This window comes from Drosophila navojoa, chromosome X, assembly GCF_054131105.1.
Source record: "Drosophila navojoa isolate 15081-1374.11 chromosome X, UAZ_NAV_1.0, whole genome shotgun sequence".
In the NCBI taxonomy this organism is placed as follows: Eukaryota; Metazoa; Arthropoda; class Insecta; order Diptera; family Drosophilidae; genus Drosophila; species Drosophila navojoa.
This window is the reverse complement of record NC_142895.1, coordinates 31609021-31633800: the sequence shown is the minus strand read 5'-3', so window position 1 is coordinate 31633800 and position 24780 is coordinate 31609021. Positions and strand designations below refer to the sequence as shown.

The 24780-nt window shown below is 41.2% G+C and overlaps 1 protein-coding gene and 1 long non-coding RNA gene across 5 annotated transcripts in view; both read right to left on the bottom strand.

Moving 5' to 3' along the window:
• The window catches only part of dpr8 (defective proboscis extension response 8), a 157770-nt gene that overhangs the window by 28439 nt on the left and 104551 nt on the right, over window positions 1-24780 (bottom strand). For 2 of the 4 annotated variants that reach the window (XM_089264674.1, XM_089264676.1), the window contains one exon: window positions 9307-9475. The exons of 1 other annotated variant lie outside the window; for it this stretch is intronic. In XM_089264674.1, coding sequence (XP_089120800.1) covers window positions 9307-9475 — 169 coding nt within the window. Of the gene's footprint in view, window positions 1-9294; window positions 9476-24780 lie in introns of all 4 variants that reach the window. One more of the 4 variants, XM_089264675.1, reaches the window with a different exon arrangement.
• Window positions 1-24780, bottom strand: part of LOC149090843 (uncharacterized) — a 180169-nt gene that overhangs the window by 75458 nt on the left and 79931 nt on the right. The window lies entirely within an intron of this gene.

The following is a 24780-nucleotide window of genomic DNA, read 5'->3' as shown; positions in this document are numbered from 1 at the left end:
AAAAGAGTTCTTTTAGTGGCGTTGGTGGACGCATTATTTTCACCCGCTGCACTATGTGTCACATATGTGGCACATGTGAGTGCCGTGGTTGTAAACCCCCATTGGGGTACACGTCACGTTAAATAAATCAAGGATTCTGTCCGTCTGTCCGTATGAACGCAATCTATTTCGGCACTATTCAAGCTAGAGACTTGAATATTGGAACATATACTCGTGTATATCTCGTATCCTCCCACTAGGGGCGTGGCAACTCGGAAAATGCATTTTCCGATATGCCAGAAATCATGTTATTTGAAGAGCTAGAAAGCTGAAATTTTGTCATGTAGGTCCGCGTCGACCACCCAAGATCACCAGCTATGGCGGATATATCTCCACCCAATCGGGGCGTGGCAAATCGGATACAACTGTATCTCCCAAAGTTGTAAATCTAGAATGCTGAAATTTTACACGTGAGCTAATGTTTTGATTCTTTAAAGAGAGTTGGAAAAATTATATATCTAAGCCCACTAAGGGCGTGGCAAATCGGACCTGAAGATATAGTGATTTTTCAAATTCTGCTATATTTTAAGCACTATTGATGCTAGAGACCTTGGTATACGCAGGTTGACCTCCCAAGTCCAACGATCTATGATGGATTTATCTCCGCCCAAAGGGGGCGTGGCAAACCGCAAGAGTTTATATCTCCTAAAATACAAGAGCTAGAAGCTCAAATTTGAATAGTTAAGTTACCAGTGACCCCTCTATCGATTGCCCAAATGATATTGTTACGCCTCTTTGGGGGCGTGGCATATAAAAAAATACCGACTAATTTTTTCATTTTTTGAGCGTAAGCATCCAAATTTTGCAGATAGGTTACGGCTTACTTGTTCCATGAGCTGGCCAAAAATAAAGTGTCTACGTCCAGTAGGGACTTGGCAAGTCGAGAAAAACTGAATAAGTAATCTGCAAGTGGTAACTGCAACGTTCTTACTTATTTGTGTTTGTTTTTACTGCAATTTTTTGTCGATGTTATATCAACGTTGGTATAAATTGTGTAGTTATAGAAATCGGATAGTAAAAATCATTTTATTCAGTTACTAAATTAGAAATTATAATGAACCTAGTCTACATAAAAATCTTTATTTATATTCATTTTCAAATAAAGACATTAAAAATAATTTCAGATACGAAATTAGAAATTGAAGCTTATAACGAACTTATAATACATAACCATCTACTAATCTTCATTTTCAAATAAACCTAAATTATAGATAGCTTTATCTAAATGATTCGAATCAAGCCTAGCTAAAAGTATGTTCTCCAAAGTCTCATTACTTAATCGATTTCGATTATCGGACAGCACCACTTTCAACGAGGAAAACGCTCTCTCTATGGTAACCTGCAAGTGTAAAGAAATGTATAATTTGTATTTATCTTAATTTTGTATTTATTAAAACACAAATACTTGCTTGAGTTGGCGGTATAGCAAATAATACTTTGCGTAGGGCATAAAGTTCGGGATCGGTTGACTTTTGTATTTCCAGAAACATAAAACATCTGTATTCGCTTTCATCACTGGAAACTTTAATGTTTCAATCTTTGCATAGACATTACATGACTCATTTGGAACAACCATACTAGCACCTAAAAAATCGTCTAATAACTCGAAATTATTGTCTTTGTTGTGTCCAGAGTCCGTATCCAACGAATTATTTGAATATACAAAATACTTTTTGCGTTGTTATGTTTTTCAACAATGTTGAAGGTTGATCCCCATCTTGAAGGACAATCCATTTGAGGTAATTTAAAATTTTAAAGTTCAAATATAACACGGTAGCCTTTTAAAGACTTTCAAATGTATTTTGTAAAGTTGCGGCATTGAAATAAACACTTCTTTATAACTGTGTTTTTGGTAACATCAAGTGTACAAAGCTGTGCAGTGTGGGCTGCACATCGGCATATTTGTATATCAGCCACAAACATGTTTTCGGTTATTTTCAAAATTATCAATTTTTTTTGTGTACTCAATATTCTTTTGCTCAATAAACGTTTCGTCCCAATCTTCATAGCTTGTGTACATTTGTGACAAATTGTTTGAAGATGTTATTGATACGATTTGACTCAGAGATATTTCGTACTTTTCTAAAACAGAAATAATTTCCTTTGCAAGATTTTTAGATTTGCTGGAGTCAGCTCCTTTAAATTCCACCATGCCAAGAATTTGCGATTTTATTTCATTTTTGCTTATGAATTGTGCACTGATGCCAAAAATATTTCGCCCAAGTCGCGTGCACAATCAATTTTTGAAGATAATAGGCGATTTTTACTCTCTTGTTTAAGAACAGACTTGCATTTGCTTCCATTCAACTTATAATTTATTCCATGTTTTATTTCAAGCCCTTGACATATGGGGTCAATTATATTGCGCATATTAATTGAATTAAGCATATGGAATGGACTGCTTTCTTCAGTAACAAGGCCAATATATGACCGAATTAATGTTTTTCTGTTGATTTTCATTTTTCCTAGTTGATGTTTTAAATTTTTAGAAGTGGTACAGAATCACTACAGAATCTTACTTCCTTTATCGTCGATTTGAATTTTGTGCAACAATAAATGCTTTTTTAAATTAATACGATCTTTTTTAAAAGTCTTTCGCATTTTTTGCGTTTAACGTAATCGTCATCACTTGCATCGAAATATTTATTAACATTAAAATTCTCTTTTTGCGGTGGCATGTTTGCACATTGAATCAATACTTTAACATGCCAAATTTTCAATCTACTACAAAGCAATATGAAAAAAGTAACGGTGCATTTCGAAAACCGACCAAATATTGCAGTAAAAACAAACACACAAAAGATCTGTTGCTGCTATACCGCTCTCGCACATTTGCTTTACTCTCATCTCGCTCTGTTATCATCTCGCTATGTTCTCATCCGGCTCTGTTCTCATCTTGCTATGATTTCATCTCGATCTCTGTTTTCAGCTAACGCTTTCGCTATTTGTTTTCAGCTACCGCTACGGCAGATCGTAGCGCATCATTTGTTTTTGTGCTACTCACTACAGCTGTAGTTTTTGACGAGAAAAAACTGAGAGCATAGCAGAGCACAAACTTTTTATTGTTAGGCTACGGCTCTCGTCAAAAATGAGATCGGCAACGGCTTCACTATACAAGCTGCGCTCGTGTGAGACCAATTGAATCCCCACACAGTGTCATAGAACTTACATTCTTTGTTCAAGGGCATCGAACACACACAGACTCGACTCACACAGGAAATAGACAAGAACGTAGAAGCACACTTACAGTGCGCGCCAACCTATTAATAACACATACGCTTCGATACGGCCATCCTGACCTTGACGATCTCAAGATATGCGAGCTAAAGATTTAAACTTTTTTTTTGGAATGGCCGTATTCATATGTATATCGCGCGTATATCGAGTTTATTGCTAGATAAGTAAAAGTGCTCTAAGCGAGACTGCTCGACTACGAGATCACCTGAACTCTTCAATAAACACACACACACAGAGAGTGACTTCGAGTTGCGTTTTCGTGGAGTGCGGTCGATGATATTGTGATCCATCGTTGACTATAGCTTGTTCCGAGGTTTTCCCTGCAAAAGTGAAAAAAATCTAAAGAAAACGTGAATGCTGTGGGCGAGACGTACCCAGCGACTTCAAAAACTACCAGAGACTTACTGCGCGGCGTTTCGTGGAGTACCCCAGTGGTAGCGTCATTGTTTTAGCGTCAGGGCTTTCCTTTTCTTTTAAACGCGAAAAGATTTGTAACTTTAGGCTTCCCACTTGTGCAAATAATAAAAACCAAGTGCACTCACTTTAACAGCTGTTAGTAGTGCTAGAAATTGCAGCGGACAATCGAGCAGCTGATAAACTAAACTAACTTTGGTGAGTTGCTAAGTCTTAGCAAAAACAGCAACCTAGCTGCTGGAGTGAAGTAGCAGTTATTAGAAGTAGTGCATACTTTCGGGCTCTCACTGTAGTTAAGCTGAGTTTAAGTTACTGCGGTCTCTAAACTCAAACTATGTATGTTAGTAGCCATTGACCACTACATGCTTCAAGCTTCCGGTAATCGGAGCAAAAATGGATGCCGTGATGGAGGACGAGCTGCAAGCTTTCGCGCGCCGTTCCTCGTTGCAGCGATCACCGCAGCAACAAAAGGGGCCGTTGCCGCAGTCGTTGACTTCAAATCAGTCCCCAATAGTTGAGTGCCAGGCACCCAAATCACTAAAAGAAGCGTTAGCCAGAGAGGAGTTACCCTAGAGGGTTTGTCTGCCTTATTTGGGGGTCAACAGCAAAGACGGCCGAGGCGTTCTGTAACCGACCGGTAAGGTACAGACTAGCCGGTCAAGAAAGTTGTTGAGAAAGCTAGCTCTAGAGCGATTCAAGGTAGCAATACGCCCAAGCGGTCGAGGGAAGTTGCCCGCGAACAGAGAAAAAGTCTCTCAAAAAAGCCGAGGCCCAATATAAGTGCAGCGAACCAGCTGAAAATCCAAGCCAGGCAGGTCGACAGACACACCCGAGCAGCTGGACAGCTGTCAAAGAACGCAAGCCTATGCAAAAACGTCCCAGAACTGACGCAATTGCGATTTCAGGCGTAGGTGGTTGTAGCTATCCGGACATGCTACGTGCACCCAAGAGCGACCTAAATTTAAAGCATCTTAGCGGCGACGTTCAAGGCATTAGGAAGACAGCTTAGGGGCACCTTTTGTTGCAATTGAGTAGGAAGCCGGAGAATAGCGCTGACGCCCTGCACGAAGCTGTAGGCAAAGCCTTGGACGACCGAGTGGTAGTTAAACACTTACCGAATCGGCTCAAATTGAGATACGTGATTTAGATGAGCTAGCGAGTAAAGAGGAGAACTTGGAGGCAATTAGGGTGGAGTTGAAGGATAGCTCACTCCCCATTGAGGCTATCAAATCACTTCGACAAGCTTTTGGTGGACAGCAAAGAGCTATGGTTGCTCTTGCAGTTGGGAAAGCAAAACTCTACTCGAGCTGTCCAAAATGAGAATGGGATGAGTAGTATGCCGTATCCGAGCCGTGGATCAGCCTAAACGCTGCTTCAACTGCCTCAATTACGGCCATATAGCAGCCAACTGCGGCAGCGACTGTGACTTAAAAGGCGCCTGTTTCAGGTGTGGAGAGATGGATCACAGTGCAAAAGCATGCACCAAGCCTTTAAAATTTAGCCTCTGGGTCCGGAAAGGTGAAAAGCAGACAATATCACTCAGCAAGTGTCCATCCTACCGTGAAGCTGCACGTAAAATGAAATGTTAAGGCTTCTTCAGCTTAACTTAAATCATTGTGTTGCTGTCCAAGATCTACTAGAGCAGACCATAAGAGAAAAATGTATAGACGTAGCCTTTCTTAGTGAGCCACAGCACTGTAGGACAGCCTGCCATAGGACATGGTCAATAGGTAATTTCGAATGTTAAGTCATACAATTGGTTCGCACGTAACCGATATGTTAACTTATAGGTCTATAGTTGCTTGAATTCACAACGATGCTTGACGAGCTAGGCGAGGATGCTAGGGGTCGAAAGGCCAATTTAGCAGGAAATTTTAGCTCATGGGCGTTAGAATGGGGCAGCCAAACAACAAATGCCAGAGGCCGTATCCTACTGGAGATCTTCGCAACACTAGATGTTGCACTGCTCAACACTGGCCACGTTGTTGACATTAGTTTTGTGGAGGAAGTGACATGGAGCCATTGCGAACATACGGCACTTATGTTCACAATAGGTGAGCCACCTGCCAGAGCGTCAACCATGTGGAGAATCGTATTGGCCGGATACTTTTAATCCCGCGGCCTTTTTATAGGCTATTCAGTCTCTGGGCACAATTGGTAATGCTGAGGCCAGAGCATGCCAAATGGTAGCCAAAATTCAGAGTGCCTGCACTATGAGCATGTTTCGCCGCAAGTAGCTCACGCGACAACAGAGGCCTATGTATTGGTGGAATGTACAAATGCATCCAGACGAGAAGAAGATACCAACGGGCTCGTGGCAGGTCTACGTTTTTTTGAGAAACAATTAGCTTACCAGGCAGCTAGAAATGAGAATGCTTCTTAGAGTTGTGTGACTCAGCTGAATATGACCCTTGGGGCAGGGCATATAAGATAGTAGCTAAAAGACTATACGCAGGTAAACAGGTGCAGCCTACGGATCGCCTGGAGCTTAAATCAATTGTGGAAACGCTCTTTCGAGAACGATTAAGATCCATTCATGGCCCTTTGTCCGAGGCTGCTGATTGTTTTAGTTACAGACGAAGAAATCTGATTAGCTCCCAGTGGTCTTAGAACTAACAAAGCTCCAGGGCTGGACGGGCCTTGCACCCTAGTACGTTTGCCGAATTATACAATGAATATTTAATTCAGGAGACGTTCCCTGCAAAATGGAAAACCTAGAACCTGGTATAATTACCCAAGGCTGGCAAACAATCAGGGGAGGCATCGTCGTATAGACCAATCTGTCTCCAAGACACCATGGGAAAGGTGTTTGAGAAACTGATTTGCTCTAGACTGGAGATTTCTATTGCTAGCGCCGGAGGCCTGTCACCTAAGCAATTTGGTTTCCGGAAGGCCTGGTCAATAACTGATGCACTAGAAAAAGTTGTTGGCCTGTCAACTTCCGCCATCCAAGGCACCAGATGGAGGCACGGAAGGAAGCAATACTGCATCATCGCGACCCTGGATGTAAAGAATGCTTTCATCACAGCTAGTTGGGATATGATACTGGATGCCCTATCACAATGTAATATCCCTTAATATTTAAAAGAGATAATAAAGAGCTACTTCAGAGAAAGAACACTGGTATACATCACGAGTGAGGGTCCCCAAACTCATACAGTGACAGCTGGAGTCCCCCGTGGTTCAGTGCAGTGTGTATCACGTACGACGGCGTACTACGCTTGGACGGCGTACTACGCTTGGAACTTTCAGCAGGTGCGCACACCATTGACTTTGTTGATGATGCAGCTGTCGTCGCCATAGGCAAGGAGCTTAAAGATACTGAGGATATGTGCAAGTATCAATCTCATACGAAGCTGGTTGACAGAGCTAGCAGCACAAAAAACCGAAGTCGTCTTAGTCAGCAGTCGCAAATGAGTGGAAACTGCCAATATAAAGGTCGGCAGCGTCACCATTGCGTCAAAGAGGGCTATAAAATATGTTGGCGTCATGATAGACACAAGATTAACTTTCCACGATCACTTAGAATATGTAAAAAGGCAGCTGATTCTTGAACAGCTCTCTCAAGAATTATGCTTAACACGCGGGGACAAAAACAACGTCATCCTCTATGCTGCGCCAATATGGGCAAGAGCGATGGCAACGCCGAGCTACAGCCGAGGTGCTTGCACCACCTACAGATTGAGCGCAATCAGAGTCTGCTGCGCGTTCCGAACAGTCTCTCAGTGAGCCTCTCCATTAGAGCGGAAAACATAGTCAACATAATGATGGAATCGGAGGCAGCTTGGAAGCTTATAAGCACCTTCGCGGCCACAATTTTGATGGAGCTTCACAGAATCGAGCGGAGACGAGCTGGCCCAGGCTAAGGGACTGCAAAGTGCTTGCGAAGCAATGCGTTACGGCCGTCGCGCAAACATCGTGCGGTACCCTTAGCCGCCAAGACACATATTGTATTATATAAGTAAAGTTATTAATAAACAAATATAAAAATAAATAAAAAATAAAACGTTAACATAATGTTTAAATGCATGTACATTCCAGGGCACAAGTATTTGAAATATGCTTTTTATACTCATTCACGAAAGTGAGATGAGTATATTCGTTTTGTGCAATGTCCGTCTTGCTGTCCGTCCGTCTATCCGTATGAACCTAATCTATTTCGGCGCTATTGATGGTAGAGACTTGAATTCGGAACATATACTTGTGTATATCTCCGATTTAAAAAGTGCTAAAATTTCCGGGTCCGCCCAATGGGGGCGTGGCAAATCGGATAAAACTGCATCTCCCAAAGTTGTAAATCTAGAATGCTTAAACTTTATACGTGAGCTAATGTTTCGATTCTTTAAAAATGGGTGGTAAAATTATATATCTACGCCTATTAGAGGCGTGGCAAATCGGACATGAAAATATAGTGATTTTTTTAATTCTGCTATATTTTAGGTACTGTTGATGCTAGAGGCCTTGGTATACGCAGATTGACCTCCCAAGTCTAACGAGCTATGATGGCTTTATCTCCGCCCAAAGAGGCGTGGCAAACCGCAAAAGCTTATATCTCCTAAAGTATAAGAGCTAGAAGCTTCAAGTTTGAACAGTTAAGTTACCTGTAACCTCCTCAATTGATTCCCTAAATAATGTTGTTAAGCCCCTTTAGGGGCGTGCCATTTCAAAAAATACCCGGTAATTTTCTCATATTTTGAGCGTAAGCATCCAAATTTTGCAGCTAGGTTACGGTTTGCTTGTTCTATAAGCTGACCATAAATGAAGTGTCTACACCCAGGGCTTTCTACAGTATTAGGGCTAAACTTAGTTACTAATTTACTTATGAGGTTTGAATTAGTATTCTGCAGTTGGTAACGCCCGACTGCAACGTGCTTACTTGTTAAGAACTTGTTAAGAACAACTAAAATCGAAATTATACCTTTCAAGTGTAGAAAATGTAATTTTTAATTAATTTTCGATAAGGTTTTTTTATCGATAAAAAATATCGGAATGAGTTACCGTTTTTAGTGAGAAGAGTGACTGTGGAGGATATAGGGGTGGGGAGTAAATTTAAGCAAAAATCGAAATTGCATAAAATGCATCTTAATATAAATTTTAAATTTAGAAACTCTAACTTTAAAATTGTGGGAGATATAATTTTTAACTTATTTTCGATAAGGTTTTTATCGACCAAAATAACGGGATAAACTCGATATGCGCGCGCTTTGTACGGAAATTGAGGTCTCTAGCTCATATATCTTCTGAAACATACGGACGGACGGACTGACGGACGGACACGGCTAAATCGACTCAGCTCGTCACCCTGACCAAGAATATATATACTTTGTGGGGTCTGTCACGCCTCCTTCATGTTACATACATTTCAACATAACCATTTTATCCGGATTTCTTATTTTCAATGGGCTCAGGGTATAAAAATGAGTATCAACTGAACACCATCACACTCAAGTGTATTGTTGGAAATACGCCCATGGTATTTCTTTTTCAGAAGAAAAAGAATTTGTTAAGGCAGAGATATCCCATATTTAGTTCTCAACTCTTCATTTGCCATTCATAAATTCCAACAATATTAGGTACATATTTGAAATGAAAATGGTTGCATACCGGGCTACTCACCATCGACGACATGCACCCGTACCGACGTTGGATTGGCATTTGATGGTGTACATGTATAAAGGCCAGAATCCTGCTGAATAGCCTTCTGTACTAGAAGTCGACTTGTGGTAAGAATTCCCTTCTCGGTCACTAATGATATGCCACCGCGAGGTGAATCAAAATTTATAATCTGAAATATATAAATGAATATGATTAGATACTATAAAATTAACAAGTAATAAAACTCTAGTCGGGAGTGCTCGACTAGTGACTACCCTGAACCCAACCAATAAGACAGCACATTTAGTACGGTTAAAACTAGCTCATAGAACAAGCTAACGGTAATTTGAATGCTCACGCTTAAAAATTGTGAAAGTTACAGGGTATTTTTCGATATGCCACGCTCATTAAGTGGCGTAAAAATATTAATTGGGGAATCTAGAGCAACTTAACTATTTAAATTTGAAGCTTTTAGCTCTTATACTTTAGGAGATAAACTTTTGCGGTTTGCAACGCCCCCTGTAGGCGGACATATATATGCCAAAGTTTTTTCCCCAAATCGTCAGACCCGATCTGCCATGCCATGGTGGGCGTAGATATATAATTATACCCTGAACCCATTGAAAATGGGAAATCAGGGTATAGTGGTTTTGTTGAAATGTATGTAACAGGCACAAGGAGGCGTGGCAGATCCCACAAAGTATATATATTCTTGATCACGATGACGAGCTGAGTCGATTTGGCCCTGTCCGTCTGTCTGTCTATCCGTCTGTCCGTATGTATGAACGCGTCGATCTCAGAAGATATAAGAGCTAGAGGCTACAATTTTTTTTAAATGTCCGTATATATAGCGCGCATATCGAGTTTATGAATAAAAACGATAACTCATCTCTATGTTTTTTTATCAATAAAAAACCGTCTCGAAAATCAGTTATAAAATTATATCACCCACATCTTTAAAGCTAGAGTCTCAAAATTTCGAACATATTTTATAATTTTATACAATTTCGATTTTTGTTCAAATTTACCCCCCCACCCCCAAACCATCATATTTGTTTAAGGCGTATTTCAAACACTAAAAACTTGGAATGTACATTCATTTAAACAATCTAAGGGTTTCATTAAATTTGTACGTCTAGAAATTAAATTATTCAACAAATAAATTCTTATTATATTGCCAACGCTGCAACGCAGCCCATGCGAAGGCTCCTGTGTATGTGCGTGTGTGTGTATGTGTGTGTGCGCGAATTATTATTGAATTATCACAAGCTCAAAGAGTTCAGGGGATCTCGTAGTAGAGCAGTTTCGACTAGAGTTTTCTTACTTGTTTATATTCGTTTACTTATATAATACAATATATGATTAGGCTGCTAAGGGTAGCGCACGATGCTTGCGCGACGGCCGTAACGCATTGCTTCGCAAGCACTTTGCACTCCCTTAGCCTGGGACAGCTCATCATTGCTCGATTCTGCGAAGCTTCCAAGCTGCCTCCGATTCCAACACGTTGACCATACTGTTCGCTCTAACGGAGCGGCCCACTGCTTCTTCCAGACAGCCCCTCCTCTCTAGGAAGCGTCCACATTTGAATAAGACGAGGTTGGGGTCCTCCACCAGACCTCGTCCGCACCAAGAGCCTTTGTCGGTTTCTTCGTGGCCAAGGCGCTTCAAGTAGCTTCGAAAGCATCCATGTCCCCAAAGAAACTGCGAAAGATAAAAATTTACCTCGCCATGTTTACGGTTTACCAATGACTCAAGCTCCTGGATGATAGTATGTGTCCACCGCCATTTAGTTGAGCTGTTCCACCTTCTTTGCCATTGTACAATGCTGTTCGCTCTGATCTCATTGCGTCGTATACGCACGTGTGCATTCCGTTCCACGGCTTTGGCGACGCGGCGCGCCGCCGTCAGAGACAGTTCGGAACGCGCAGCTAATGCCCCGGCTTTAGCTCGGCGTTGCCATCGCTCTTGCCAATATTGGCGCAGCATAGAGGATGACATTGTTTTTGTCAACGCGTGTTAAGCATAATTCTTAAGAGAGCTGTGCAAGAATCAGATATCCTCAGTATCTTTAAGCTCCTTGCCTAGTGCGACGACAGCTACATCATCAGCAAAGCCAATGGTGTGCGCACCTGCTGAAAGTTCCAAGAGTAGTATGCCGTCGTACGTGATACACACTGCACTGAATCATTGGGGACTCCAGCTGTCACTGTATGAGCTTGGGGACCCTTTCAGGGGTTGTATACCAGTGTTTTTCCTCTGAAGTAGCTCTATATTATATCTTTTAGATATTTAGGGATATTTCATTGTGAAAGCGCATCCAGTATCATATCCCAACTAGCTGTGATGAAAGCATTCTTTACATCCAGGGTCGCGATGATGCAGTATTGCTTCCTTACGTGCCTCCATCTGGTGCCTTGGATGGCGGAAGTTGCCAGGCCAACAACTTTTTCTAATGCATCAGTTATTGACCAGGCCTTCCGGAAACCAAATTGCTTAGGTGACAGGCCTCCGGCGCTAGCAATAGAAATCTCCAGTCTAGAGCAAATCAGTTTCTCAAACACCTTTCCCATGGTGTCTTGGAGACAGATTGGTTTATACGACGATGCCTCCCCTGATTGTTTGCCAGCCTTGGGTAATTATACCAGGTTCTGGGTTTTCCATTTTGCAGGAAACGTCTCCTGAATTAAATATTCATTGTATAATTCGGCAAACGTACTAGGGTGCAAGGCCCGTCCAGCCCTGGAGCTTTGTTAGTTCTAAGACCACTGGGAGCTACTCAGATTTCCTCGTCTGTAACTAAAACAATCAGCAGCCTCGGACAAAGGACCATGAATGGATCTTAATCGTTCTCGAAAGAGCGTTTCCACAATTGATTTAAGCTCCAGGCGATCCGTAGGCTGCACCTGTTTACCTGCGTATAGTCTTTTAGCTACTATCTTATATGCCCTGCCCCAAGGGTCATATTCAGCTGAGTCACACAACTCTAAGAAGCATTCTCATTTCTAGCTGCCTGGTAAGCTAATTGTTTCTCAAAAAAACGTAGACCTGCCACGAGCCCGTTGGTATCTTCTTCTCGTCTGGATGCATTTGTACATTCCACCAATACATAGGCCTCTGTTGTCGCGTGAGCTACTTGCGGCGAAACATGCTCATAGTGCAGGCACTCTGAATTTTGGCTACCATTTGGCATGCTCTGGCCTCAGCATTACCAATTGTGCCCAGAGACTGAATAGCCTATAAAAAGGCCGCGGGATTAAAAGTATCCGGCCAATACGATTCCCCACATGGTTGACGCTCTGGCAGGTGGCTCACCTATTGTGAACATAAGTGCCGTATGTTCGCAATGGCTCCATGTCACTTCCTCCACAAAACTAATGTCAACAACGTGGCCAGTGTTGAGCAGTGCAACATCTAGTGTTGCGAAGATCTCCAGTAGGATACGGCCTCTGGCATTTGTTGTATGGCTGCTCCATTCTAACGCCCATAAGCTAAAATTTCCTGCAAAATTGGCCTTTCGACCCCTAGCATCCTCGCCTAGCTCGTCAAGCATCGTTGTGAATTCACTGAGCTTCATGCTGGGGGCCAGGTAGCAACTATAGACCTATAAGTTAACATATCGGCTACGTGCGAACCAATTGTATGACTTAACATTCGAAATTACCTATTGACCATGTCCTATGGCAGGCTGTCCTACAGTGCTGTGGCTCACTGAGAAAGGCTACGTCTATACATTTTTCTCTTATGGTCTGCTCTAATAGATCTTGGACAGCAACACAATGATTTAAGTTAAGCTGAAGAAGCCTTAACATTTCATTTTACGTGCAGCTTCACGGTAGGATGGACACTTGCTGAGTGATATTGTCTGCTTTTCACCTTTCCGGACCCAGAGGCTAAATTTTAGTGGCTTAGTGAATGCTTTTGCACTGTGACCCATCTCTCCACATCTGAAACAGGCGCCCTTTAAGTCACAGTCGCTGCCGCAGTTGGCTACCATATGACCGTAATCGAGGCACTTGAAACAGCGTTTAGGCTGATCCACGGCTCGGATGCATACAACCAACAATCATATTCTAATTTTAGACAGCTCCAGTAGAGTTTTAGCTTTACTTTTCGCGATTAAAAGAAAAGGAAAGAGGAAAGCCCTGACGCCAAGAAAATGACGTTATTGCCCCCGTCTATTGCACCACTGGATTCTACCACTGGGGTACTCCACGAACCGCCATTAGATCTTTCCACTTTCACAGGGAAAAACTCGGAACACGCTATAGTCAACGATGGATCACAATAACATCGACCGCACTCCACGAAATCGCACAACTGTGTGTCTGTGTGTGTGTGTGTGCGAAATATTATTGAAATATCATATGGTGGGGTTCATGGGAAATGTAGTCAGGTTTGCCAGTTTAGCAACTTAGTTGCTAGATCTAGCAACTTCAAATATATAAATGCTATTAGCCACAAATCTGGCAATTTTTTAAATTTTGTTTAGCAATGTAAATGCATGTAAATTGTTTTATAAAAAGAGCAATTCGTATATTTTCCCTCGAGGTCTTTGCATTTTATTTACCTTTTTGTCATAGAATGCGAAATTTCGATCAATTGTGGTTTGTATTTGACCACTGACTTCTGCTGTTCGATTACATACACAAACAGTGTTGCCAACTTTTGTTGAGCAAAAAAAGCTATTTTTGTGGTAAGATAAAAAAAAGCCGAAATTTTGTCGAAAAAAATGTCCAAATACTCCGCCAAGAACAAAACTCTTTGACGTATTTCAGGAAGATTCTTGAGCACCTTTTCCTCAATTTGAAGTTTCCGCGAGCAAGAAGTGTTTCAGCTTGTTGCATTACGTTGCAAACTCCTTCAACTGAATTGCCTCATTATCAACTTAAAAATCTCATCAACCAATTTTATCAATGAGTATGACTTCAACTCAAATATTGGTAGTTGATGCATTGCACGAAGAGTTAAAAAAATAAATAATAAAACCTCTTAAAGTTATTTTGGGCTCTCGGTCCTGCGAAAGCCTATAATGATATATTGCGCTAAGGCGCAACAAACAAATAAGAAATCTGGATTACAAGTAAACACACAAAAGTAACACTTGAATTTACATCTAGCTCAAAAGATGTAGCAGATGTAATTAAATAAATTATGTTCGATAAGGCTTTTAATCTATAATAAAATGACGAATTGAGTTATCGATTTTTGTAAATAATTTGATATCCGCACGCATATACATATATGTACACGTATAATCTTTCGATTTTCTAACTGCGCAGTTAGCAGTGACTTCGCCTGTGTCAGTGTGGTCAAGCCTTTGGTTATGCGCTATAAGTTTTTGTTTATTAAAAAGATTATTATTAAAAAAATATTTTTTGGGCTAGCCGGATTGTTCTCAATTATGTAATCGATGTGACTAGCCTGGACGCCATCGGACGCCACTGTCCACAGCGACAGCAGCAGCGGCATTCTCAACGTCAGCGACTTTTTTGACCGTTGCTGAACCCGCGGATCGTTTTCCGTTGACAATCTGAATTTTTGAATGTGATCCAAACAGAGCAGTTATGGCGGTCTCCAGCGATGAGGTGTCGGTTATGGGTAGGGGAGAAGGGGACGGTGCTGGTGTTAGCTCCTCCTTTCCTAAAGTACCTGCGTCCCGCCGTCAATCATTGTGTTCGATTCTCCTTGCGCGGCTTAGGTGGCTGCTTCGCCGGCATTCGTCAAAGTATGAGGCTTGCTCCTCTTCCACACAATGAGTATAGCGAGTACCGCTATTATGATACTGGAGGGGTTCCACGATAATGGAGGCTGACAGTCTTCCTCGCATCGTGCGTAGCAGGTCCAAGTTGCGTTTTGACTTTTTGTGGTGATAGTTCCATAGTAGTTTGAGAGGAATAGAGTTTCATCTTCAAGTAACTCGACAACTAACGGTTAGATGCCACATAGTGATACTCAGCGTTGCCTCCTTTAGTATTCGTGGAATGCAGTTTGTTTTTTTTAGATGGGGCCAGATGATCTTCGCCGCATACACTGGTGTTGCCTGTCGTCAGATAATTTTTGGTTTTGTGTCTTGTAAGGTTACTTTATTCTCAGGCCGGGGTCAAAGTGTCAGTCTACCCAAGCCGAGATTGCTGGGGTCGTGGTTGCGAAGGCGTGCTGTGGGGAGTTATTGGGGCCACTGCGGATGGTAGAACGCGGATAGTAGACCTCACAGTTTTCACTGACAAAGCCACATTCAAACTACCAGTTAGCGCAGCTGCAGTTAGTATAGTTAGCGTTAAGGGTTGACATGTTAGACGAGTTAGCTGTAAGTAAATACACGACCATGTTCATCTATGCTTACTTTACTACACAATATTGCCAATTCCAAGTCTAGGTTACCACGCTACTCGGTCCTAACCAAAAGAACACGCGGTCGCCTGCGCCGCGCGTCAAAAATATTCTAGATTATCCGAATTTGTCTGTTTGCTCGAGCGCTCAAAACAAATTAAATCTGCACGCAGCTTTCAATTCACCTCCGCTGCTGTCCAGATTTTACGACGGCGTCAGCAATGCAACTTTCACCATCGCGAGCTTTCAAGCCGCACGGTTGCATTGCTGATCGCGCGCCCTTCCACTAATTTTAATTATGCTTATATCCTAAAACTAATTGCTACGACACTTACGACTACTTATTAACTAATTAGCACTACTTTAGAAACTAAAATTTTTCCTACTTATCACCTAACTTACTTTCTACCAAAATGCTTATCTGCCACAAAATATACCTAAAGTATAACCCAACAGTTTCATATACTTACAAAATACACTTATACTACAAAATGGCTTCATTTACTCACAAAATACACTCACACTACAAAATATGTCTACGGGCTTCAAATTATTCGCTACAAAATATAATTCTGGCTATAATTCAATGGTCTCGCTTATCTGCTAAATGAACGCAACGGATGACCTACATCTGATACTCTTTTGCGACGGCTTTAGGCAAGGCACTATGGGCGATTTGTCGATTATTGCGGTATAAAGTCTAAAAATAATTTTAATTTTTATACCCTGAACGCATTGAAAATGGAAAATCAGGCTATAACGGGTTTGTTGAACATATGTAACAGACAGAAGGAGGTGTGGCAGACCCCACAAAGTAAATATATATTCTTGATCAGGGCGACGAGCTGAGTCGTTTGGCCCTGCCCGTCCGTCTGTCCGTCCGTCCATCCGTCTGTCTGTCCGTATGTATGAATGCGTAGATCTCAAAGGAAATAAGAGCTAGAGACTTCAAAATTTTTTTTTTAAATGTCCGTATATATAGCGTGCATACGAGTTTATCACTAAAGCACGTTTGTGTGTGTGTATGTGTGAATTATTATTGAAATATCATTTTTTCAAAGGGTTCAGGGGATCTCGTAGTCAAGCAGTTTTGACTAGAGCTTCCTTACGTTTTGTTTATTTATTTATTCTTAGGGTTTCTTTGCAGAAAAATCGCAAAGCGCTTCAAAGCGCTTCTGTACAGATTTTCTTCAGGATCTTCCTACGCCGGGCACAGGTGGACCTTCCTTTGACACAACCATTAACAGTAACATAACCGGACTTGTAGGAAAAACAGTCAAATTAACATGCCGTGTAAAAAATTTGGGAAATCGTACGGTAAGTTTTAATGAACCGTCCACTACTATCATCATCATCTGGTACATTAAAAGTGAAAATTCTTCCTTATACATAGTACCATAATGTCTTCTTACAAATAAAATAGAATCCAGAGTCAGACACTTTATTTAATACAATAAGGGTTTAAAAATATTTATTTTTATAAATTTCAAAAAAAAAAAAAAAAAAGTAAGAAAACTCTAGTCGAGACTGCTCAACTAGGAGATACCCCGAATCTGATAGAATATCAGAGACTCACTCTACACCTCTGTTACACACGCACGTATTAGAACGCGCTCTACTAACAGCGCAGTAAGCAGCGACTGCGCTTGGGCTGCGCTGCAGTGTGGGCAATATAATACGAATTTATTTGATTATTTGTTGAATAATGTATGTACATTCCAAAGCACAAGTCACTAGTACTTGAAACACGCCTTTTACAAAAGTGAGGGTTAGGGGGTGAATTTAGGGGTGTTAGTAAATTATAACAAAAATCGAAATTATACAAATAAGTCTACATTTAAATTTGGGAGTTCTAGCTCTAAAGGTGTAGAAGACATAATTAAAAAACTAACTTTCGATAAGTATTTTAATCGATGATAAAAAATTGGGAGTTGTTATCGATTTTTAGTGATAAGCCTGATATAATTTGTATACCCTGGACCCGCTGAAAATGGGAAATCAAGGTATAATGTTTTTTTTTTAAGTATGGTACAGGTAGAAGGAGGCGTGGCAGTCGTGTCGATTTAGCCCTGTCCGTCTGTCCGTCCGTCTGTCTGTGCGTATGTTTAAACGCGTCGATTTTAGAAGATATAAGAGCTAGAGAATTGATTTTTTTAAATGACCGTATATACCACTGGTTAGTGTATATTCAGAGCGGATGTCGAGTTTATCTTAAAAAGTCGATATCTGCTCCCGATATTTTACTATCGATTAAAAACATTATCAATCAAGCTAATCGTGAATGATTTTTTTTTTAATTTGACAAGTATTTAATAGAATCTGTAGATCATATGCTGAAAGTTTCATTAAATTCGGTTGAGTCAATCGACGTTAAAAAATAACAAAATGTTTGGCCAATTAACAAACGCACGTGCAGCAGCTACATCTGTTTTCCTATACGTGTGCACACATACTTTCAAACTTCTTCTAGCACATTCTTAGAATCACATCAGCAGATAGTTTCCTTTAGTTCTGCTATATCAGTTTTGCCATCAAAATTTCAAAGAGTGAAGTGGCGTCGTGATTAATGGTGTTCAGGCATGAACATATGAATATACGAAGATCGTATACATGCCTCCGACGCACTCAGCGACTAGCAGGTAGTGCGCTGTGAAAAGATAAGGGTCACATGTACGGACTGCATAAATAGACAAATGAAGACCAACCCTTGCAACCCCAGAGTCAGATTACGAAGGAGACGAGCGCTGAGCCTTCCAAACTCAGCGATAGGATAAAAATAGCTTATAGACGAACGCGGAGCCTTACAAACTCTGCGATAAGATAAGAATATGTAATAGACCAATGCTGAGCCTTACACACTTAGCAATAGACACACTAGATTTAAGGGATGAAATTATACATGAGTCTGGGTATATAAACCCGGGCTCAGAATAATAAAGATCAATACGAAACTAAACACCATCATAGTCAAGTGTATTCATTCAAATGGCGTGGCGCTCGATCGAGAGGTCTCGGGTCCGATTTCATTTATTGTTTCAAAATATTAATTGTTCAGGAACATGCATAGAAATATGATAAGTATGGGAACATACGCACTATGCACTCGACAACTGGCATAAAATAGATAACATATGTTTCAAGTGGGAGCTGTCAAAATGTCCACAAAATATGACCCTGACCCTTAGCGATAAGAATACTTAAGAGACGAGCGCTGAGCCTTACAAACTCAGCGATAGGATAAGAATAGCTAATAGACCAACGCGGAGTCTTACACACTCAGCGATAAGATAAGAATATGTAATAGCCCAATGCTGAGCCTTACACACTCAGCAATAGATACATTAGATTTAAGGGTTGAAATTATACATGAGTCTGGGTATATAAACCCAGGCTCAGAATAATAAAAATCAATACGAAACTAAACACCATCATAGTCAAGTGTATTCATTCATGGTCCTTCGAGCCGTACCATAAGACTACTAAATATCAAAAGTTGTAACAAGTGTATATTAAAGTGGAAAATTATTTTTTAAATAAAAAGTGCTTTCCTTTTGGCTTACCAAAACACGCTGTGAGTAGAGGCACAGCAAGATCAACAAGGCGATCAAAACAAAAATACCTCCAACGGGTTAAGCCAAAAAGAAAATCAATCACAAATATACAAATACTGCAACAACCGCAACAAGATGATGTCAGGAAAGGCTATTGAAATGTTAAAGAAGCAATCAGACTTGTTTGACACCATTTTAAAGGCCATAGCTGATAAGGATGCGTTAGCCGTCGTGAATAAGTTGATAGACGAGTTCACTGTCAATCACTCGGCGCTAATGCAACTCGGTATCCCAAGCAATCATCCGTATTTTATCCAGAAAATATACGATGTATTGATGGAAAATATCAGGACATACAAAGAGGCCCTTATGAAGGTCGAGACTACCGACCCCGATATGGACGCCGATACACCATCTACTAGCAAGAATTGGCATATACAAACTGAGGCACCCAGGGAACAGCAAACTCAACAGGAAGTACTGTTTTCAAAAAGCGGTTCAGCCCCAATGGCTTATCTAGTAGATCTTGTGGACAAAAAAGCTGCAAAAGTAAGGAAGGAAATGGCAGAAGAGACTGCTATCCTGGACAGCAGCAACAGCGAAGAAATTTTTTTCTATAAACGCAGGTTAACTTTCCGATGGAAAAAAGTCCAGTCAGCGTTCGCAGATTTGAAGGCAGAATATGGATATTTGGCCGGCGACAGCGACGAAATAGAAGAACTAGAATACGATGTCGATGAGCTGTTATCTAAACTTGACAGAAAATTACACGACTTACGTACTACAAAGGAAGACGTTCCAGAGCCACCAAAATCGGATCTTCCCCAATTTAATGGAAGTCCCAAAGACTGGCCAACGTTCTTCGATATGTTCTCCGATATGGTTCACAAAAGGAAGGATTTCAGCGACACAAGAAAGCTGAACTACCTGAAATCATGCCTCAAAGGAGATGCCCAAATGGTAGTGAGCCATTTGTTAAGTGGATCATCTGCTAGCTACAATTCAGCGTGGGAACTTATATGTAAGCGCTATGAAAATAAGCGTAAGATATTCGCAAACGCCGTTAACCAGCTAGTGGACATGGAACTGCTGGAAAACAATGATGAAAGCAGGATCCGCCGATTCTTGGATACAGCAAATGAGAATATTTACATCGCAAAAAAAACAGCCGAAATGGGTAACGATGCTGATGCACTTATCGCTCAAATTTTGCTACGAAGATTCTCGACTGAAGTCCTACAGCTTTACGAGCAACATGTAAAGAGGGCCAGAGAAATTCAATCCTTGAAAAATGTACTAGAGTTTATTGATCAATTATATAATTCAATAGACGCAGTACAGAAAAGGGCCGTCCAGACGCTTACGGAAGCGAAGAAAACGAGCTACAAAAGATGCCGTTTTTGCAAACTGGATAGCCACGACATCACAAGGTGCTCAAGATTTAAAGCAGAGCCAGTTAAAAAACGCAAGGAGTTCGCAACTAAAAACGCTCTATGCTTTAAATGCCTAGGCGCCCATTGCATAAGTGATTGCAGAAGAGATTTGGCATGCAAGTATTGCACCAAATCACACAACAATTTGCTTCACGAGGATGCGAATAAAAACGAGATCTTCAGCAGCAATTGTCTCAAAGAAAGCAACGGACAAGATACGTTGCTGGCAACTGCACTTATTCGGATAAAAAATAAGTCCGGAAAATACGAGCAGCTAAGAGCTCTCATCGATGGAGGTTCGCAAAGAACGTTAATATCGGAGGAAGCTACACAACAACTAAAACTGCGCAGAATCAAAAGGAACGTGGAAGTTCAAGGAATTTCACAAAATGTTGAAATTCTAAATAAACAGCATTTGCTTGACAATCAAGCCAAGGATGTCGAGCAAATTCGTTACTACCACGCAGGCACTTGTGATGCCAAAACTGCAAAGAGCTCTACCGAGCAAGAAAATTGACATGGATGTCAATAAAGACTGGATGGGCTGTGAACTAGCAGACCCACATTTCAACGAGCCCAGCAGAATCGATGTAATCATTGGCGTTGATTTGCTTCCCTTAATAATGTTGGGAAATGTTAAAAAAGTCAACGAAACACTGGGACAAAAAACGAAACTTGGATGGATCGTTTCCGGCAATATAGCTAGATCATCAAACAACAAGGTGATCAGCGCAACAACAACGATATGCCTGGATGACCTCGAACGCTTCTGGGAGCTGGAAAGTAACTCAAGCGACTCGGAAGAAAATGAGTGCGAGAAAATATTCCAGGAAACAACCAAAAGGGATGAAGAAGGCCGGCTAGTGGTGTCCATACCATTTACAGGCTATGGCACGATTAATACAAATGGAGAAAAAATTCAAGAAGCATCCACAAATACTTAAGGAATATAAAGACTTCATGAATCAATACCTAAAGCTAGGTCATATGGAACCGGTAGACACTATCGACCAAGGCAAATACTATCTGCCACATCAAGCAGTAATCAGGCCAAACAGCCTGACTACTAAGCTGAGAGTAGTGTTCGACGCTTCAACAAAGACTTCCAATGGATTAAGTCTAAATGATGTGATGCTAGTCGGGCCCAAAATACAAAAGGATATCTTCGATATCTTAATAAAATGGCGACAATGGAAGTATGTGATGACAGCCGACATCGAAAAGATGTACCGCCAGATTAAGGTCGCCAAAGCTGATCAGGAATATCAGTACATCCTATGGAGAGATGACCACAAAATGCCAATAAAGGAATACAAGCTGACTACAGTGACATACGGGACTGCAGCCGCACCATTCTTAGCTGTTCGCTGTATTCAGGAATTAGCAAACCAACACTGCCAAGGAAACGATCAGCTAATGAGAACAATCAAAGAAGATTTCTACATGGATGACATTATTACTGGAGGCGACTCGATAAAGGACTGCATCAACACTCAAACAGCAATCTTGGATATCATGGAAAAGGCAGGCATGCATCTAAGAAAATGGGTATCAAATGATGACAGAATCATTGCTGGGATTGAAGATGGCGACTCAACCGAAAAAATAATCATAAACAAAGACGAGTCTGTCAAAACCCTTGGGTTACAATGGGACCCCAAAAAGGATGGGTTTACCTTTGTGGTCGATTGCCCAAAATTAGAGCGCATTACAAAACGTCTAATTTTGTCGCAATTGGCAAGAATCTTCGATCCACTGGGCTGGCTTACACCAGTCACGCTGCAAGGAAAATGCTTCATTCAAGAGCTATGGAAACTACCGCTAACTTGGGACGAAGAACTGGAGCCTAGTCTCGTCAATTACTGGCAAGAATACGCAAGCGCATTACCAGAGCTAGCCAAAAGCAAAGTAAACCCAATAAAAAACAAGAAGACAATCCCCAAATTGGAACTATGTGCAGCCCACATACTATGCAAACTATTAGATAAAGTTCAAGCATTAGTAGGAAATCACATCAAAACGCTAGCATGGAGTGATTCACAAATTGCGCTTGCTTGGATAAAGAACAAGCGTAGCAAAGATAAGTTTGTCAAAACTAGAGTAGACGAGATAAACAAAAGACTGCCGAACGTCGAATGGAAATACGTCAAATCAGCAGACAACCCAGCAGATGTTGCCTCAAGAGGAATTGCCCCGGAACACTTAGCAGCATGCGACATATGGTGGAAAGGGCCTGAGTGGTTGACAAAACAACCACATCAGTGGCCACAACTTGAAGTGCCAGAAACTGTTATAGTAGCAACTATAACAACAAAAGAACATTACCTGAGCCCACTATTGACAAAGTACTCATCAATAAATAAGCTAATAAGTGTGATGGCTTACATATTACGATTTATTGCCAAATCAAGAGGAAAGAAGCATCAGCCGACTCACCTAACAATCGAAGAACTAAGGCAAGCCAAAACACTCATCATAAAATTGCAACAACAGCTTGATTTTGGGCAAGAGATAAATTTACTCAAAGCGAGGAAACCACTGGAAGCTAAGAGTAAATTACAAGCGCTCAACCCATTTCTGGATGGTGACGGGGTCTTACGTGTTGGAGGCCGCCTCCAAAGTGCATTGGTGCCATATAATGTGAAGCACCCAATTATAGTTGGAAAATCACATTTTTCTTGGCTAATTATAAACCAAGCACATAAGGAAACCCTACATGGCGGACTGAAGCTTATGAGAAACCTCATTCAAAGGGAGTTCTGGATTGTTGGCTTACGCAACACGTTGAAGAAATATCTACGCAAATGCGTTACCTGCATCAGGTACAAACAGGAAATGGCCAGTCAGTTAATGGGAAACTTACCAGTGTATCGAGTAACTGGCGATTACCCATTCCAAAACACTGGCATTGATTACGCTGGGCCTTTCCAAATTAGATGTTCCAAAGGAAGAGGCCAAAAGTCATACAAAGGGTACATATGTTTATTTGTATGCATGGCCACAAAAGCCCTACATCTGGAAGCTGTCAGTGACTTATCATCAGATAAGTTTTTAGAAGCTCTACATCGATTTTTTGCAAGACGAGGCAAAAGTGAAAATATGTATTCAGACAACGGCACTAATTTTGTAGGTGCCGCTAGAATATTGAACAAGGAGCTGGTCGCAGCTATAAAGGAAAATAGCAGTATCGCACCAGTGCTGGAACGAGAAGGCATAAAATGGCACTTTATCCCGCCGGCAAGTCCCCACATGGGAGGAATATGGAAAGCTGGAATAAAATCCGTAAAACACCACCTTAAGCGAGTCATCGGCGATAACAGCTTCACGTTTGAGGAGTTTTCGACACTGTTATGTCAAATTGAAGCAGTACTAAACTCACGGCCTTTAGTTACCCTAAATAATGACACAGAGGGAGACGACATATTGACACCAGGTCATTTCATTGTTGGACGACCACTAATTGGAGCTCCAGAACAGTTTGACGAGCATCGAAAAATCGGATGCTTGGATAGATGGAGGCACATGCAACGAATCAGAGCAGAGTTCTGGAGGAAATGGAAAGAGGAATACTTAACATCACTGCAACAGCGAACCAAATGGCGGCAAGCAAATGCAAACCTCACAGAAGGCCAACTTGTCTTATTAAAACAAGAAAACACACATCCCGCTAGATGGCCTATGGGAAAAATTACCAACACTACAAAAGGACTAGATGATAAAGTTCGAGTAGTCACAATAAAAACAAATATTGGTGAGGTTAAAAGATCAGTAAATAAGATCTGTTTGCTACCCACTAATGAAAAGGATAAGCAAGACGACTCTCCAAAAGATCGAAGAAAAACACGATCAGCAAAGTCCCCTACTGGAAAAGCGACAAGTACTACAATTATACCTGCTATAAACACAACCACCAAACTCAAAGTTCAAGATATGGATCCACAAACGGCAATGCTAATGGATAAACTTGGAAAAGTGGAAGTCGTCTCTTCAACCTGGCAGATGCTGTTTTACTATGACATGCAAGCTTACTTCGAAGTGCTAAATCAAGCAGACGAGCTCATGAGTAAAACAAGCGTCATTTGCGAAAAATTGGGCGATTTCAACGAGTACTGCACAACAGTGAGCAGCACAATAATGTTAAAATTGAAAAACATTAGAGAAAAAAATAAGGTTATCACCCA